Here is a 19,132-nt window from a genome sequence, read left to right as displayed (position 1 = left end):
AATGGCGTTGAAAATTTAGTACTTATAGATAATGTAACAGACAAATGGATCTATCTGAATGTATTAAAAAGTAATTTAAAGTAAAGTTACAACAAAATGGGACTTTTAAATAATTTTAAACTTTATGCTGACAATGATTTGTAATATAATTTTTACATGGTTCAAAGTTAACTATCGTATAATAGCACTAAAGTTCTTGAAACACTTTCCCAATTATCCGAGATTAATGTAATAATACATCTGTGATTACATAATATTACAAATAAAGAAACTATCAGAAAAACTTTTAAAAAAGTTAGTTAAATCCATACTTCGATGACCACAATATATTGAAAATTCACGTGGGTACCCTACAAAATATTAACATAAGCCGTATACATATTAAATATAAAAAAAAGTAAGTACATACTGTTTTTATTTCATACGTAGCGACAATTTGCATTTATTATATTAACAATTACTGAAAGTTTCGTTCTACTTTTGTGATATATTAAACAAAGAAACATTTAACTATATGCCTGTATCTGTGTTTCAGTCATTTATTGTAAATTTTACGATTTATAAATGAAAATCGACTGAATCGCTAGATGTACAATTTTAAGTGACAGCCACTGTAGATTGCTAACGTGATCTCAAATATGGTATATTCTTATATAATAGATAATTTTAAGATGTTTTTATAATTTATGACACGCAGTGTATAAGTCACAGTAATTGTCTCTGTTTATCTTTTTTTGACTTGAAGCGCAACTTCAGATAGGCAAGTACATACGAGCACGTCAAGAATTGTTGGAGGCGTGTAAAAGTCTTCGGATACTCGACTGAATATATAAAAATGAGCGAAAACGACTTCAAAGAGGTGGAACGTATTAAAATTTAAATTGACAGACACGTCAAACTGTACTTGAACTACTAGAATTTTAATCTAAATCCAGAATGGCGGAAGGCGTTCTGTTTGGCACGGTAGCGATGTCGAGGATGGGAAGCAAGGGTTGGCGAAACGCAATGCAACGGGAGGAGCCTCCTAGTTTTTAACAAATTCCTTTGATTAATTGCGCGAGCGAAACTGAATGAATTTCAGCATTTTCTGTGTAGTGGTCTTTTAACCATTTGCTCGCAATATGCTAGATATATGTAGTATGCTCCACAGTAACAAAATGAGCCACGTAGGTACGTGAAACAAATGCCAGAAAATTTGAAGTAATTCAATTTTGCTTGTGTATTGAAAATTAAATTTGTTATCAAATTACGAGTAAAAGTGTTGAACGTTCGACGGTGTGGAATTTATTTCTTTAAACTGTATTTATTAGATTTTAGCATGATATATTGTCCAATTTAGGGCAAAGCTATATTTCATATGAGGGTGCCAAGATTTAGGAGATGCCAATAACGTCCCTTGTTTTCCAAAATAAGAAAGGTAGTTTAAAATTGAATTTACTCTTCAAGGTAGCTTCCTTGCACCTCGATGCAACACTTTTAACGCACGGGCCAAATTTATAAAAATTGCTAAACTATGTCTCGAGCCAATGCGTTGATTTTAATAACATGGAATGGTTCAAGATATAATTTGTATCTGTGTGCTCGAAAGTTTAGACGATATCCCTGTGTTGCAGGTGGCGTGGCTCCGTATGGACACACAGACGATTCTCACGATAACAACTCACGTTATCACGAAAAATAACCGAATCTCCGTGACGCATACCGGTCATCGTAACTGGTCCCTCCACATCAAAGATACGAAAGAAACAGACAGAGGATTGTACATGTGCCAAGTCAATACCGATCCCATGATCAACGTCGCTGGATTTCTCGAAGTAGTCGGTAATGATTAACGTTGTATATGTCTTGCATGCAAAACTAAAGGCTTAAGAATATTTATCAATTACAAAATCTTTCGAAATTCCTTCTATTCGAACGTGATATTCCTTCTCGTTCAAAACAACTTGATGCTGCGTAAGAAACGATCGAATAATAAATAGTTTCTAAGTACCAAACTTTGCAAGCATCACCCTCGGGTTCGCAAACGCGATCAAAATTTGCATCAAGCACCTTCCAACGAAGTGTTCCAGCAGTATTCAACAAGTGATTCTGCCTCAGGACGCACGTACACACGAGGACTGTTGCAAGTAATTTTAACGGTTCAGAATGTTGATTGCAAAATTCCACGTCGTCGTTAAGCAGCATTAGGTTTGTCCCGTCCGTTGGCCGCTAGTATGCTCGGGCTACGGCGAAACGCGCCAAGAAAGGAGATGTAATTTTTCGCGAAAGTGGATACCATCTTTGGCATTTGGCGGAGGATCGTTCCGCGACGGACAAAGAATTCATAGTATTCCGCCGGGCGTTGTTAGCCAAGATTTCAGAACGTCGGCCAAACGCGTCGGTGTTAACGTGCTCGTTTTATTATTATTCGAGGATACGGAGAATTCCACTGGGAATAGACAGCGAATATTTGCAAGCAAATCGTGCGTTAGGAATTGTTGTGTGAGTTTGTATCGTGCGTCTTTCGGAACTACCGAGATCCTCGACACGATGCACGCGAAACTCGCCCCAAAGATGATGCAGACTCAGCGTTTTCCGTGTGTACGTAGCGCTTGTCCCGCGAAACACGTCCTTTCCCGACACGGTGCATCCTTCTTCCGTGGCCGTGCATCAACCGATCCATCCCGGAAACTTTCCTGGCACTTGGTACCGGCGTTCCTGTTACGCCAACTTGTCAAACTTCGCCAACTACGGTCGCCCGAGCATCCACAGCATAGTGTCGCTGCAGACCCGTGATTGCGACTACGAGACACCGATATATAATCTTTGATTATTTTGCCACCGGTTTGTCACGCCAGCGTCGTTCTCCGCCGCACAGTGGGCCGGATCAGAAATTTTAGTGACATTTTAGTATGACTTTCGAACCATTAAAGATATCGAAATGCGGTTTGCACAGAAAAATATTACAAAATTCTCCCGTTTTAATAATGTACAGAATATTTTGTAATTACTTCTACTATATCTAATTAATTTTATATTTGTGTTTATTTAATTGGTCTTTGCAATGTTTTAAATGTAATTGTTTCCCACACATGTAGCGAAATAAACCAGAAGTGTATTCCTTATTTTATATACAGGGTGGGGCATTTTAAACAGATCACCTGAATAACTCGCTTGTTTTTGAAGATAGGAGAAAATGCATTAGATCAAACTTACTTGGTATCGGGGGGCTCAGAATCTGGTATTACCAATTTTTCTGTAAGTGGAGGCGTCAAAGAGATATGAAGGCAACTCTGTTTTTTTAAATGGAATAGTCTGTTTTTTTACTTACATTCTGATAGAGTGTTTCAAGGCGAATACAATGACCTATTATACGCGATTGTTTATGCATTCCATGCTTTCGTAGGCTCATTTTTACTGCACTCAGTGGTTCTTCCAAAGAAAAACTATTTACTAAAGATTTTGTTCTACGAATTTTTTCTCTCTTGGTGCACTGAGAGTATAATTTTCTTCCTTTATAAATTTGGACAGTCGACGGTTTTGCTGCTACTGGTTTCGATCTTTGTGAGGTTGATGAAATTTGTGCCAATATATCATTTGGATACATAAAATCCTTCTCCAACCAGGTCTTATTTCGCTTTAGAAATTGCAGTTCTATATAATGCGATTGCACCCATTTCATTTTTAATTTTGACGTAAATTTCTTTAAACTGATTTTCAGTACACTCGAAGTTTCTGCACAAATATTGGCATTTTCACAAATTTTTTGATATAAGAATCCATAATCATCTATATCTTTAGACATATTTTTTAATGTAAAAAATAAATCTCTATTTGTACGGTATCCCTCCATTGTTTAATGTAAAAGACAACAAACACTTCCGTAACAACAGTAATGAAGAAAACTCGGAATACAATTTGTTACACACAGAATAAACTTAACTGAACTCAAAAGAATACATGCACTAAACATAAACTATACAAAACACAACTGTAAAAAGCGAATATTAAACTGAATAAAAGAACGAAAAAACTAGACTACGGAAAAAATATTTTTAATGTGCAGTTCACTATGCAGTTCGATGGTTCTGTTCCAACTGAATGCAGAAAAAAAATAAAACAAACGTTGGTGTCAATCGTCCTGTTTTGTTCCTATGATCTCTAAGAGGAGAGCGAACAGACACTTGAAAGTGGTATAGATTACATTGCTTTTGTTTAAAACAGACGAACGTTCTCTACAATGCATTATTTTTACATTTAGCTTTACCTACTTATACACATCAACTTATTATCTAAATAGCTATACAGGGTGTTCGGCCACCCCTGGGGAAAAATTGTAATGAGGGATTCTAGAGGCCAAAACAAGACGAAAATGAAGAATACCAATTTGTTGATGGAAGCTTCGTTAAAAAATTATTAACATATAAATTAAAAAATTTCAAATCGTTCTGGAAAAATTATTTTCGCTTGCGGGGGTCAATTACAATCATTTTTGGTAGATAGACATACTCCCGAAATCCTGCGCATTTTCGGGGAAAAAATTCAGTACGGGCGGAACTTTAAATATTAATAACTTTTTAACGAAGCCTCCATCAACAAATTGGTATTCTTGATTTCCGTCTTATTTTGGCTTCTAGAATCCCCCATTAAAATTTTTCCCAGAGGTGGCCGAACACCGTAGAGTACCGATGATGGCTACCGACCCCGCGTAAGATTACATGACACCAATAACTTTGAACATTAATAATTCAGAAAGGTGGACGAAGGTGGTTACGATTTTTATATATTATCTAAAAGAAAGTATCCTGAAAACATTGAGATATGTTAGAACGTGGGACAACTTGGGACTCAAAAGATATTCCTTGTCAATTGTAAAAATATTGACAATTTTCTGTAGTACATTCAACGTTACGTTCCTAGTATACTAAATAAAATAACTTGAGTTGTATTTAATATTTTGTAATGGAAAATAATGCTGTTTATTGTAGAAAAGAAATGAAGAAAAAACATTAAACGAGATCGTCACAATACCGTGACAAAGAAAGTACATTTTTCGAGCGTCAAACGTACATTTGAAAATGTTAAACTTTAACAGTTCAATACAGCTATAATTTATAGTTAATTTCACAAATTCTTTAGTTTTTAAGGTCAGTAGATATTTGAAAGACGATACCAATTGATTAAAAATCGATATGTGAAAGTTCATTTTTCGGTAAAATGTCACTCAAATCTTCGATCCAGCCCATTGCGCGCCGTTCCGCCGAGTTACCTGAATTAAAGATGCGAGATCTAAAATGGTCTTTCGTCGCATTATTACGGGAGCACGTCCATTTTCGACAGGCTGCCGTCTGTGCAGTCGTGAAGTTTCACTTAATTATGACCGTCGCGCTTTTCCTGTAGTAGTCATGAATTGCGACAGTGTTTCGTCTATTACTGTCTTGACAGACGGTGGTAGTTTACGAATAAATGGTTGTCTCTATTTTCTTTTTTTAATTGAAAGCTTAACGTCGCATCGACAACGAGATTATTAGCGATATTGTTAAGAATATGATTTGAATATGTAGTCAATGCGCGCATGCGTGACAAGTTTTTGTTCTTCTTGTTTGTTCCTTCCGGTTTTGATAGATACGTTGTAACCACACTATGTAAGTCCATGTGCTCCCTAATAAAGTATTATATTTATTATATCGGTTGAGTTTGTCTCATGCCCAACTTCCTGTTCATCAGACATAGATTATTATTTGTCTATAATTAAATAGATTCGTAGAGAGATTTTTTTTTATTCATTGCATTCTTGGTATTATTAATATTCTTCTTTTAGTGAATTTGGAAGTTGTACCTGGATTCGTGAGGTTTCGTATTCTGTACAAGAGAGCAATATGTGTTCGAGGGTTAGAGGGTGTTGGCACTTGTCACAATAAAGTAGAGGCGGTGATATTGTGTAATTCTCGTGTGGTCTGGATACAATATTATCAATTCTATTCAATGGAGCAGTGTTTCCAAGCATTTTTAGCGACGGTAAATATCTTGTTTACGATATGACTTTTAACGATATCTGCTTATTAACTTTATTTGCTTATTTTAGAAGAGATACAGTAATTGCTTCCAGGTTTGTGTCAAGTGGGACTTCGATGCTATTAAATTCTTCGGACTCCGCAATGAGTACTCTTCCACTTGCGTGGTCTACATAGTCCCTCGTCCTATTGAAAGTAGAGAATCCTTTAAGGTCTGTGTGATGGTGTTTTTTAAAATTTGTTTCCTGTAGGCAAAGAGTAGTTGAGTTAGGCTGTTTTAGTAAAAGCTGTAATTGTTCGTAGTAGGTGTAAAATTCGTTTATGTTCCACTGTATTATATATTTCATTTATATTAAGAGGAATCACTTTCTATTTCCAATGACCAGTCTGTGTTTTGTTTTCTTTGTGGGTTTTGAGTTAATTTAATTTGCAGTAGGCTTATCCTGTTTTTTATGCTTTGCACTTTGAGTAGAGGGCGAATTTTTTGTAGCATTTGTACCAAGGCTAGAGTAATGGTCGTATATTCTTTTGATATTTCTATTGGGTTTGAATGGTTCGATTGCATCTTCTGGAAAACTTTTAATTTGGAGGTAGTTTAGTATATGGTTGTGTTCATGGTCTTCTATACAGGGTGTTCGGCCAACCCTGGGAAAAATTTTAATGAAAGATTCCAGAAGCAAAAATAAGACAAAAATCAAGAATATTAATTTGTTGATGGAGGCTTCGTTAAAAAGTTATTAACGTTTACAGTTCCGCCCGTACTGAATTTTTTCTAGAAATGGGTAGGATTTCGGAGGTAGGTCTACTCATAAAAAATTATTGTAATTGACTCCCGCAACCGAAAATATTTTTTCCAGAACGATTTGAAATTTTTTTCGCTGAAAAATTTAGGCACCTACCCCCTTGTCGATTTTCGTTCTTAATTTTTAATAAATTTGTTTGACGTCCTACAGAAATTTTGTTTAGTACTTTTTTATAGGTATCCATGAGCTCTACTTCCATACTAAATTTCATTGAGATATGTTGACTATTGTAGGAGTTATGGCCGTTTGAAAATTAGACCATTTTTATGAGGTTTTTTCCAATTTACGGTGACAAGGAACAACTTCTTCAATATTGTTAGAATTTCTGCATATTTTTCACTAAAATACGCGTTATTTGCTTTTTGAAACATTAAAATCCTTCAATCCGTTCAGGAGTTATGACATTTTAAAAATTCGCATAAAATTTCAGGGGAGCATTTCTGGCATCACATTAGATTTTTGTTAAAGAATTTCTTTTTCGAAAGCGCGTAGGATTTCGGGGTATGTCTATTCACCAAGAATGCTTGTAATTGACCCCTGCAACTAACAATAAGTATAATTTTTTTAGTTGATTTGAAATTTTTTAATTTCGTCTAAAAATTTCAGTCGCTACTCGAATTTTGTTCTCGAAAGTGGGTAGGATTTCGGGGATATGTGTATTCACCAAAAATGATTGTAATTGAGCCCCGCAATCAAAAATAATTTTTTTAGAATGATTTGAAATTTTTTAATTTAATTTTTTAATAACTTTTTAACGAAGTCTCAGTCAAGAAATTGATATTCTTGATTTTCGTCTTATTTTGGCCTCTAGTATCTCCCATTAAAATTTTTCCCAGGAGTGGCCGAACACCCTGTATACGTTTTGACTGGTTCGAGCATAGCATCAATTTTGTTAAGGTTGAAGGCAGGGAATGAGGGTCGTTTTGAGTTCTTGATGGATTATTCAAGGAGTTTATGGAGTTTTTTCGTTGGTTTTAAATCTGGAGCCTTGAAGTTTAAATCGCTTAATTTGACTGGTTTTGTGCTGCCTTCTTCTGATGTTGTGGATAACTTCCTTAGGTCTTTTGATGACTGTTTTGTTCACGTTCGGGTCTATTATTTCTAGTTCTCTCTGTTCGATTAACCCCTTAACCTGTACAATGACAAGTCCGACTCATGACAAGTTCTTAATATCAAGTTTTACAATCAGGAGGCTACTCACTCGTCATCAAGTCTTATACATTAAAATCAATACATTTTTACATTCACGATATATTCGTAAAACATATCTATTCTTATTTTATGAGGTACAAGTCCGTCCGTGCAACCTCCACGTGGTGTACCTTGAGTTATTCTAATGCTGGTGGCATATTTCTCATTCAAAGTACAATAAAACAGCGAAACAAAATCGTACATTAACTTTTGAGGGGTCGCTTTACAGGGGAGGCTTCAGTCCTCAATTCCGTGATAATTGTAGAACTTAAAAAAATTTGTCAATGTCTACAGTCGTTTGAAATCGAACAATTTTTGAAAAAATAAACACCCTCGCTTCTCCACCCTCCCATGTGACGCAAAAATGACTCTGGAGAACACTGTTAGAGGATTCTGAAAATAGATGCTACAAGCTTTAAAACGACTTCAGAATGATTGTTGTATGATGTTTTGTTACGAAGTTATCACACTTTAAATATCAGCAATTTTGCGATGAAAGTTTAGTGTTCCCTAAATTTTGCACGTCAGTGTAGCTTTCTGTTTATTGGGGAGATTTAATATGACAGTAATCGCATAACGGATGCAATAACTCGATGACCACAACTTCGTGGAGTGATATATGGCTGAGGACTGGACTGAAGAGAAAGGTAAATCGGAGGGAAGCGTTTAGCCTGGATCGTGGATCCAAAATAGTGTAATCAAGGCGCGCCAGTGAAAGAGTCTGTCCGCCAAGATAGAGACACTTCGGCCAGGAGGCCGCGTAGGTCTTTGTAGGCTGGGGCGTATTTGTGGCAGTAGGATGCAAATATATGTAAAGTGTACACCGCGCACCAAAACCTTCGAGGGCGATTGTACTCTTGGCGGGCTATTAAACACCTTCCTGGCGACTCGTGCTCCTCGGCCTAATAACTGCCCGGCCTCTGCAGCTCGCAAGGAACCCATTTGCCAGTCGCTGAGCACGGCAGAACGCGTGCTGTGAGCGTATGGTTTAACCTACTCGTAACCCTTCGTTAAATTTCTTCTCTATCGGTTGGAACGATCGCTCGCCGCGTTCCTCGGGCGCGAGAATACGAGCAAGTCTGCAGCCTAAAATCGTACAGATTTCCTCAAACGTCGAAATTCAAACTCCCACCGAGGCTCGAACTATTCTCTCCATTAAGATTTGTCATCCTCATTATACTGGCTGCTATATGGTTTGCAATCAAACCTCTTCAAACTCTTCGTGTTTATTCGAATCTTCTTTTATCTTCCTCGAGCGTCTCACTTGATTCGACTCTGATAAATTTCGGATCGTTATGAACGTCTTTCAGAAAATTTTCTTCGATATTATGTTGCTCACGCACGCGACCACGATCGTGATACCGTGGCACAAAAGAACTATTTTCGAAAAGAGTTTCACTTTTCTTATTGTTCGATCGCGAGCACACCGATTAGGATAATGTTGTCTGTGATAGGGAGCAAAAGCAGACATATTGTTGCAGGTATTCAGAACCATATCGCGTACTTTCTTATTATAATTCCACAATAACATACAGTTTAAATAAGACGCCACTGAAAATCGTTTTTTGAAACTTTCTCTCGCAACTCGAAGCGGTACAACATTTTATCTTTTCTAAAATAAAATTATTATATCCTTTACTAGAACAGAAAAGTACTTGCGTCTTTCTATAACGAACAGCATCTTAAATTCTCTTTTGTTCAACTCCGGGTAGAAAGTTACGAGCACCAGCTGGTTTAAAATAATATAAATAAAGTTACTGACGAATTTCGTTCGCTGATTGCGCATAATTCGACGATTGGGGTCGTCCGTATGGACCGAAGGGCCAGTAGTTTCGCAAACGAGACAAGATTACATTTGCATAGAGGCGACGAGTGTTGTTGTTCTTGCCTTCGGTCGCAGATGCTGGACGCTGGCTCGTAAATAAGTTAACGCGTTGTTTCCACGGATAATGAAATATCTTTCGCGTCGATGCGCCGGACACAAACACACGATTAACTGTCAAACGAAATTTCCGAAATTCCATTAGCCGATGGGCAAACCAAACGCGCGGACTTTAAGCGTGTCGCAAAGCATAACCCGCGGGGCCACGGAACCGCGGCCTGTGCTTATAAACGTAAAGCTCCAGCTTATCGCGAATAACCCTCGTTAAATTCCTTGTTTATCGCTGCAACGTTACTCCGTGCCTGCTCGACGAACACTGTGAAATTGACTGTTTACACTTTCTTGGATTCGATTGGTCAATCGTGCCCGGTGAACACGTATTTCGCTATTAAACTTTAGAATTACAAAATGGCACACTTTCGTAATGGCGACAACGTTTTGGTGTATGTACGCGATCGTTGTCGTTGGTATCGGTTCTTAAAAGTAATATGCACCTTGTAGAGTGGCAGGCCGTGTTTAACACGCACCCGAGAATTTCCATTAATTTAATAATAAAGTTTCCTTCGGCGTAGCTTGGAAAATGTTCTGCATAACCCGAAAGCCCCGCGCTTTCTACAATATTTAAAAAATCGGAAGGAGTGCAAATGATAAATAATAATTTGCAATCTTTGGAATATATTTTTCCCGTGTCATTTACAATTTTGAGTGTGTCAGTTATTTTTTTTTTATTTATTTATTTATAAAGGTCGCATGAACAGCAAGGTCATTAGCGACCACGATATATAACATATGTAGTTACAAATTAATAATAATAATAGTTAAACCTTATTATATAAACGTTAATATAAACTTAATAATATTTAAATTTTATAATATTTTCTTATTATATATACCAACTCGTTTTAGAAATGAAAAAGTTACAGTAATGCCTTCCAGACTGCCGAGGCAGTCATTGAGATTTGTCGGAAGCTGGCAACCCAATCGTACAAGATGGAACATTGGGCAGTTAAGCAAAACATATTCAACAGATAGTCTAACGTTACAGGATTACAGATCGTTGGTGGATTCTTAGTAATTTTGTAGATGTGAGTCATATTTGTGTGGCCGATTCTAAGTCGCGTGGCTACAATTTGATCCTTCCTGCCAATAATATCTGGGCATTTCTTACTATAAATATCTTTCCTTATTTTAAATAATTTGGATGGTGGTGAGCTAAGCCAAAATTGGTTCCAACAGTTTTTAATTCTTACGTTCAGTTCCCTGATTAGGTCGTTGTGGGAGATAGGGAGATTTTGGGATATTAATTTTATAGCATCCTTGGCCGCTAAATCGGCTTTTTCATTTCCTATAATTCCCACACGTGAGGGAATCCATGCAAATACAATTTCTTCATTGCTATTTTGAATAGTTGAAATTAGCTGAAATATAAGCTGGATTATCGGTTCTTTGTTTTCAAAATTTTTTAAATAGGTGATGACACTTTTAGAATCTGAAAAAGGGTAATTATTTACTTTAGCGATTCCTCACCAATTTCGATGATCTTGAAATTTGTTGTGAAGGTCACTGTTATGAAGATTTTTTCTCTATACAGGGTGTTCGGCTACCTCTAGCAAAAATTTTAATGAGCGATAGTAGAGGCCAAAATAAGACGAAAATCAAGAATACTAATTTGTTGATGGAGGTTTCGTTGCAAAGTTATTAACATTTAAAGTTCCGCCTGTAGAATGACAATCCGGTAAACAGCTGCGTTCGCGCGGACGGTTGCGGCAGGCGAGTGCTAGTGGTTCTCACGCAGCATGAAAAATTCTGCTTACCGACATTATCGACAGCCTTAGATTTTTGTCCACTTATGGGAATGCGAACACCTTACGTTGAATAAGATTCAACCTGTCTTATGAAAATCCAGAAGGGCATATCAAAACTCGCCCGACGAGATTTTCACAGAGAAAGGGTGAATGCCAGTTCCAATACACAATGTTGTGAACAAAAATCACCCACATGCGATTATACACGCCCCACGATTGTCCACAGTGTCCACAAGTATCCACAAATAATCCTTTCAGGCACTAACCACTATGCAATTAAATAAACACGTACCGCGATTATGTTATTCGTGAATGTCTACGTGTACGTGTATCACGATTCTTCCGAGTTACTTACGAATAAAACTGTTATTAATTTTTCAAATACACTTCAATTTAAAAATGTAAAAAGGAATCGCAGGATGAATGAAATTTTCGCATCGATTTACGTTCACGGCGAAGAATGTAACAATACTAGCAGCTGAGACTTTTCTTCAAAAAGATCGCTGCTACTACAATGAATTCTGTCTATACGTACGTGACTGTAGCAGCGTGTGTGTAAGCGTTTAATCGCCGATTATTTATTGTTTCTATAGATTGTTACATATCACTTATGTATGGGACCGAAACGTTTGGTGGCTTGGGCGTTGGTCCGATCATCTAGCGTACAACCTGTTAGGAACTTGGCGAGGTTTACGATACGGTCGCTTGTAAATACCGCTATTTTTGAGGATAGCTAATTTCAATTCGCTTGTTAATAGTTACAGCTAAACGAATAGTCAGGGCCCTAAAGAATCATTACAAAAATTACCAGGGACCTGCTCCATCGTTCTCAATAGCGATTGACGTGTCATAAAGCTTCCAACTAGTCACGCGGTCGATTAACGACCTTGGTACCTGGGCACGGTCCCCGGTCGGGTGTTGAAAAATATCCATTCTCGGGGGGGTCCAGTTTGTACCCCGACTGATGGACGGCAACCTGGACTAGGCGGATTTCGGAAATCCAACCCCCGACCAGGGAGGTTGGCTGATTGGTCAGTTTCGTTACGCCTCATCGGCAATTTTAGTATATAAGAAGAGCATCGGAAGACTTTGGCAGATTAGCAACAAAATTATAGTTCAATTACAGTTTGCGAATACAATTTCCGAACAAGCAACACTCGACAAACGGAACGAACACAACCCTTTGAACGGGGTTGACTCATGCCATATGTGAGCATCCGGCCCAATTTTCATTACCTTATATGGTAATGCCCCGTCACTGTAAGAACTCAATTCTAGTATGTAAGGACCGCATTTTCTTACTCCAGGAGTTCAGTTTTTCTAAAACTCTCGATACAACGCTACTTTGACACTCGAGGCAAGATCGGGCTATAATCCCCATCAAGCAACGTACCTACTTACTTAGTGGTTTTATTAGTGAGTGTCCATTAGACTACTCGAGAAGTAGCTCCCTCGAACGTGCCGCGTAAAAGCCGACATAGAACTTTCGCCGTCAAGGCAATTTAGCAATTGTACCACTTTTGTAAATCCATCACTGTACTTGAGCATTGTTAAGAATATATATTCAAGTAGTATTCCTCACGTGTATTATTCACTCAATTCAACCCTGAACCATATTAACAGTAAGACTAGGAGTATCTCACGAACCCGGTACACCTTTACCGCTCGAGGTGTACCATTACGACAGAGCAAGATTCTAAAACCATCCTAAAAACCTACGTGGCTCCCAGGGTATAGAGCCCCTGGTTCGTCCAGGTAACCTTTTCCTATGACTCCCAGGATATAGAGCCCCTGGTTCGTCCACGTAACCTCCCACTACGGCTCCCAGGATATAGAGCCCCTGGTTCGTCCGGAACTCCTTTCTCTCTCCCAACCATACCTAAAACCACCGGTCGAGTACTGCCCTCGACCAAATCCAGGATCTCGCGCTCGCGCTCGTAACAACAATAGTCAGATAGCGATAAATCAACTATAGGATAGGGTGTGAGCCAGGAAGGAATGCTCAACATGGAAATAGGTGTTGTTGGTGGAACTTCTTGAATTATATCATTTAAATATATTTTAAGTTTTATGGAAACGGGTTTGGAATGGAAGCATTGAGCATCATAATTTCTATTACATCGGATCCAGAAAACATTATTGTAAGCGGGATTTGTAGGTGTAGTTGAAAGCTTCATAGCGTATATTAAGCTAAGTTCCCTTCTTCTAAATTCCAAGGGTTTTTCTTCGGCTTCAGCTAGGAGACTCAGAATAGGACTTGCTCGAAAAGCGCCTAAGGCTATCCTTATACAATTAGATTGAATAGCGTTTACAGAGTTCAAGATGTATTTGTTTGCAGAAGGGAAGACTATAGAACCATAGTCTAAATTAGATCTTATTAGAACGTTATAGGTGTTTAAGATAACTGTTTTATCAGCACCCCAATTACGGGACGATATTACTTTGATAATATTCATTCTGCGCATACATTCAGTTTTTTGGTATTTAATACGGGCTTTACAAGAAAGCTTGTGGTCAAATAAAAGGCCAAGTATTTTGATCTGATTTGATCTTTTAATAAATTCGGATTTACTACCTGAAAATTTGAAACCTGCATTATTAGACCATTTCTGTATTTTGTTAAATGTGTCTTGGAGGATATATTGAATAGTGGTCACATTTTTACTACTTCATAGAACTGGAATGTCGTCGGAGAAAATGCAAAATTTAACTAGCCGTGGAATGACTGAAGAAACTTCATTAATCGCGATAAGAAAAAGAGTTACACTTAGAACAGAACCTTGCGGTATGCCATTCTGCGTTTCCAATTTTTCAGATAATGCACCGTTTGCTTTAACTTGAATTAATCTGTTGCTTAGAAAATTAGCTTTAAAATGTAACATTTCTCCATCCACCCCGTTTTCGGCCAGGATTTTGATAATTCTATCTTTCCAAACCATGTCATATGCCTTTTCAATATCTAAATTAATAGCTATTAAGTGTTGCTTAGTAATAAAAGCATCACAGATTAATGTTTCCATGTTTACAAGGTGATCTGTTGTATTTCTATATTTCCTGAAACGATACTCATGTGGAGTTAAGAAACCTTTGTTATCTAACAGCCAAAGAAGTTGTTTATTTATTACTTTTCCATGAGCTTACATAGAGTGGAGGTAAGGGCTATAGGTCTATAGTTCTCAGCTTTGCTAGGATCTTTGTTAGGTTTGAGAACAGGGATGACCATGGATTCCCTCCATTTGTCAGGAAAAGATTTAGATACCCATATCTCATTGTATAAATTAGTTAAGTAGATCAACGCGTTATCTGGGAGATATCTTAGGAAAGTATTTAGAATGGCAGTTATTTTATTTTTGAACAGTTTCCATCAAGCTTGATCATTATTTGTATTGCACGTCGGCTTAAAATGTGTCAGAGTCGTTGAAAATACCGCGTCCATTGGCTTCTTTTGCACTTTCCAGAAGAATGGCAATGGAATTTATTGCGCGACAGGTTGCAAAAATTGATTGTCGTGTGTACACAGACTGCTCCGTAAAATTTCGACTAGAATTGGCGGGTTCGATGGCTAAACAGTGACACGTCTGTTGACGAAATGATCAACGCCGAATGTTTTCGATCCGTCGGAACGGAAAACACGGAAACGCTTCGAATCAAACACGAAAAGTCTGCGCTGTTTGTGAAACATTTGAGACTAATTATTTCATTGTTCTGAAAAAATTCAACGCACGAGTGGACCACGTACGATGGAAATGCTTTTTTCGAAACCGCTGGAATCAACTGTTCAGCCTGTCTCTCTTATTTTTGCGGTACGATCTCCATTTAATCGCAGCATTCGATTGTTCAGTCATTGATTTAACACTTCAAGGGACGTGCATAGTAAAGTTTTCATTGAACTTATAATCACTCGAAAGTTAAACTGTATAATTTCGGAATGACGCAATTAAATTCCACGCACGATAAACGTTACTGAATAAATATGGGTTGAGAAAATGTTCTATCGAAAGATTTTAACAACAACAACAATCGCGAAATATCGGTATACCTTACACCGTAGGATTTGTAATCGTACAAAAGTTTGAAATAATAAATTGCCTGAATGAAGATCAATATTCAACAGTAGCTGGAAGGAAGCAAGAATACTTAAGTTCAAGTGAAAAGTTAAATTTGAACGAAGGAAATATCTTGTGAAAAGCGAAGTTAAACGAAACTATTATTTTGTCTTTTTTAATTGTAACCTCTCGATACAACATTTTCTAACTTATGCAGTAATGTTCGGTAACTTTTATTCGCAGTATACAGGGTGTTTGGCCACCCCTGGGAAAAATTTTAATGGGAGATTCTAGAGGCCAAAATAAGATGAAAATCAAGAATACCAATTTGTTGATTGAGACTTCGTTAAAAAGTTATTAACGTTTAAAGTTTCACACCGATAGGAAAATTTTTCGGCGAAATTAACAAATTTCAAATCGTTCTGAAAAAATTATTTTTGGTTGCAGGAGACAATTACAATTATTTTTGATGAAATGACATACCCCCGAAATCCTACGCACTTTCGAGAAAAAAATTGATTACCGAAAATATAATTTCTGGCCAGAAATGTCACTCCAAAATTTCAAGCGTATCTTTAAAACGTCATAACTTCTGAACGGATTGAAGGATTTTAATATTTCAAAATGCAAACTGCGCGTACTTTAGTGGAGAATATGTATAAATTCCAAAAATAATCGAAAAGTTCATCCTTGACTCGGCAAAATAAGAAAAACCCCATAAAAATGGTCCAATTTTCAAACAGCCATAACTGCTACAATAGTGAATATATTTCAATGAAACGTTTTTCTAAAGTAGAGCTCATGGGTACCTACAAAAAGGTATTAGACAACATTTCCGTAGGGTGACGAATAAAATTACTAAAAATCAAAAACGAATTTTTAAGAAAAATCGACAGAGGTAGTTGTCGGTGAAAATGAAAAGTTTCAAATCGTTCTGAAAAAATTATTTTCGTATGCGAGCGTCAATTACAATCATTTTTGGTGAATAGACATATCCCCAATATCCCACACACTTTCGAGAAAAAAATTCGAGTAGTTGCTGAAATGTTATTAATAATTTTTAATATTAATTTTGTTAATAACTTTTTAACGAAATCTCAATTAACGAATTGGTATTCTTGATTTTCGTCTTATTTTGACCTCTAGAATTTTTCATTAAAATTTTTCCCAGGTGTGGCCAAACATCCTGTATAACAAAAGATTCATAAATGGTTTATTAAGAAGTTATGACAAAAATATGAAATGTAATGTTCTTTTATTTACAAAACAAACAAATTTACTAAAATTTTGTTTAAGAAGGGCAACTGTTAGTTGAGGCAGGATAAAATATTTTTAACGTAGAATAACTTAAACATTTCTTTATCAGAGTTTAGTTTCTATCATTTATCTTAGATGCTGAAGTATTCTTTCTTCGATGATAACTTTTTGTTGTCATACAATTTTGAACTATTGTTGAAGTTTATGTTAAGTAAATTGCAAAGAAACTCACGATATCGAATGCTTGCAAAACATTGATTTTATTTTATTATAAATTTTTTTTCTTATTTTAATGTCCTGAATCTCAATCGAGTTTCACCGTTCATATTTTTGTTATAACGTCTTAACAAAGCATTTATGGATTTTTTGTTATATAATATTTTAGTTTTAGTTTTACTTGTAGAACACACTGCTGAAGTGTATACGGAAAAATGCGGTACACCCTGTATATCGAAGCATGTTTGTTTGTTTACTTCTGAGGCAGCTAATTTTAAATGAAAATTCCATTTTCTGGAATAATCTGTGCAAATAGTAACAAAATTCCTGTATTCGAGCTACAGATTTGAAAACATTTTCGTTCAAATAATCGGAACATTTACTATCGTTTGATCGTTGATTTCATAATTACCAGTACAAATAATAAACACTAGCCCGTATTCGAGAATTGACGATAATTTTACTTGAATAATCGAACGTTACCAGCGATTCATCGTTGATTCCGTAATTATCCGTGTAAATAATAAAAACTTTCTGCGTTGGAAAACAATTCTACGCCGATAATCAAACAAATGCGTTATCACTGACTTATCATTGATTCCGTAATTGTTCGTGCTAGCAATTAAAAATGCTTGCCATTCGACATACAAGAATTCGTTTAATTGCAAAAACCGATTGCAATTTCACTGAACTGATGGAAATATACGTTTTCGATTGTGTTCTCTTTGATAATTAGTAATCCGTAACATTAACAAACTAAAATAAAAAAAATTTGATCTTCTATAGGTGCACAAATGAATAATCAAATTTTTTCAGCCATATTCAATGATTAAATTGTGAAAGTAAATTGAATTGTTCAATCAATGTATTCGCCGTTACTTTCTATAACTTTAAGCTATCTTTCAGGCAGCTGATGAATTCCATCTCGAAAAAATTTTACGTTTTTGGACCCGATAAAGTCGTCAAACCATTTTCGGATCTCATACACTGACTGGAAGTGCATATCGAATAAGGCGTGTTGCATCGACCGGAACAGGTGATAATCAGATGGAACAATGTTTGGTGAATACGCCGGGTGCTGCAAGACGTCCCAGCCAAGACTCATTATGGTGTCTTTTGTATGGGAAGCAATATGTGGCCTGGCGTTGTCATGCAACAATTTCACTGGATGTTCTCCTTTGTGAGTATACGGACGTTTTCGTTCCAATGCTTGACTCAAGCAGATTAATTGACGTTGGTAGCAGTCCGCAGTAACTATTTCACCCGGTTCCAACAACTCATAATAAACCACGCCCTTGATATCCCACCAAATGCAGAGAAGAACCTTCTTTCCGAAGCGATTGGGTTTTGCAACCGATGTTGATGCTTCGCCGGGATTTACCCATGACTTTCTGCGTTTCGGATTGTCACAGAGTATCTATTTCTCATCGCCCGTAACGATTTTCCACAGGAAATATTTTCGACGCTGCTTATTGAGAAGAGAAAGACACGCTGCCACTCGTTGATTTTTGTTGGGTGCAGTGAGTTCATGCGGAACCCATTTGCCTTCTTTCTGGATCTTTCCCATCTCACGTAGGCGTTTGGAAATCGTTTGCTGGGTTACTCCTAACTGTTCTGCAAGTTCTTTTTGCGTTTGTGCCGCATTCTCAGCGAGGAATTGTTCCAAATCATCGTTGTCGCACCTCCGCCGAGGGTCTCCAGGGCGTTGTTTCTTGGTTAGACTCAAATCATCGCTTTTAAACCGCTTAAACCAAAATGCGCACACATCATACGATACAACACCTTCACCGAGAAAGGAACAAATCAATTTACATGCTCTTGCAGCATTTTTCCCTTGTTGGAATTCGTAAAAAATGCAATGTTGGATATGCACCTTATCTGTTGCCATTTTCGACTCTACTGAATTGAATACTTTTGAAGGTTATGTTGGGCCTTTCGC

The 19,132-nt window shown here is 36.9% G+C and overlaps 1 protein-coding gene across 1 annotated transcript in view; it reads left to right on the top strand.

The window, feature by feature from the left end:
* Nucleotides 1-19,132, top strand: part of LOC122401151 (lachesin-like) — a 136,675-nt gene that overhangs the window by 64,182 nt on the left and 53,361 nt on the right. The window contains exon 2 of the mRNA XM_043403111.1: nt 1,614-1,821. Coding sequence (XP_043259046.1) covers nt 1,614-1,821 — 208 coding nt within the window. The remainder of the gene's footprint in view (nt 1-1,613; nt 1,822-19,132) is intronic.

Source organism: Colletes gigas, unplaced genomic scaffold (genome assembly GCF_013123115.1).
Source record: "Colletes gigas isolate AHSC1104 unplaced genomic scaffold, ASM1312311v1 Colletes_gigas_Sc00022, whole genome shotgun sequence".
NCBI classification, from domain to species: domain Eukaryota; kingdom Metazoa; phylum Arthropoda; class Insecta; order Hymenoptera; family Colletidae; genus Colletes; species Colletes gigas.
This window is presented reverse-complemented; position numbering and strand designations above follow the sequence as displayed.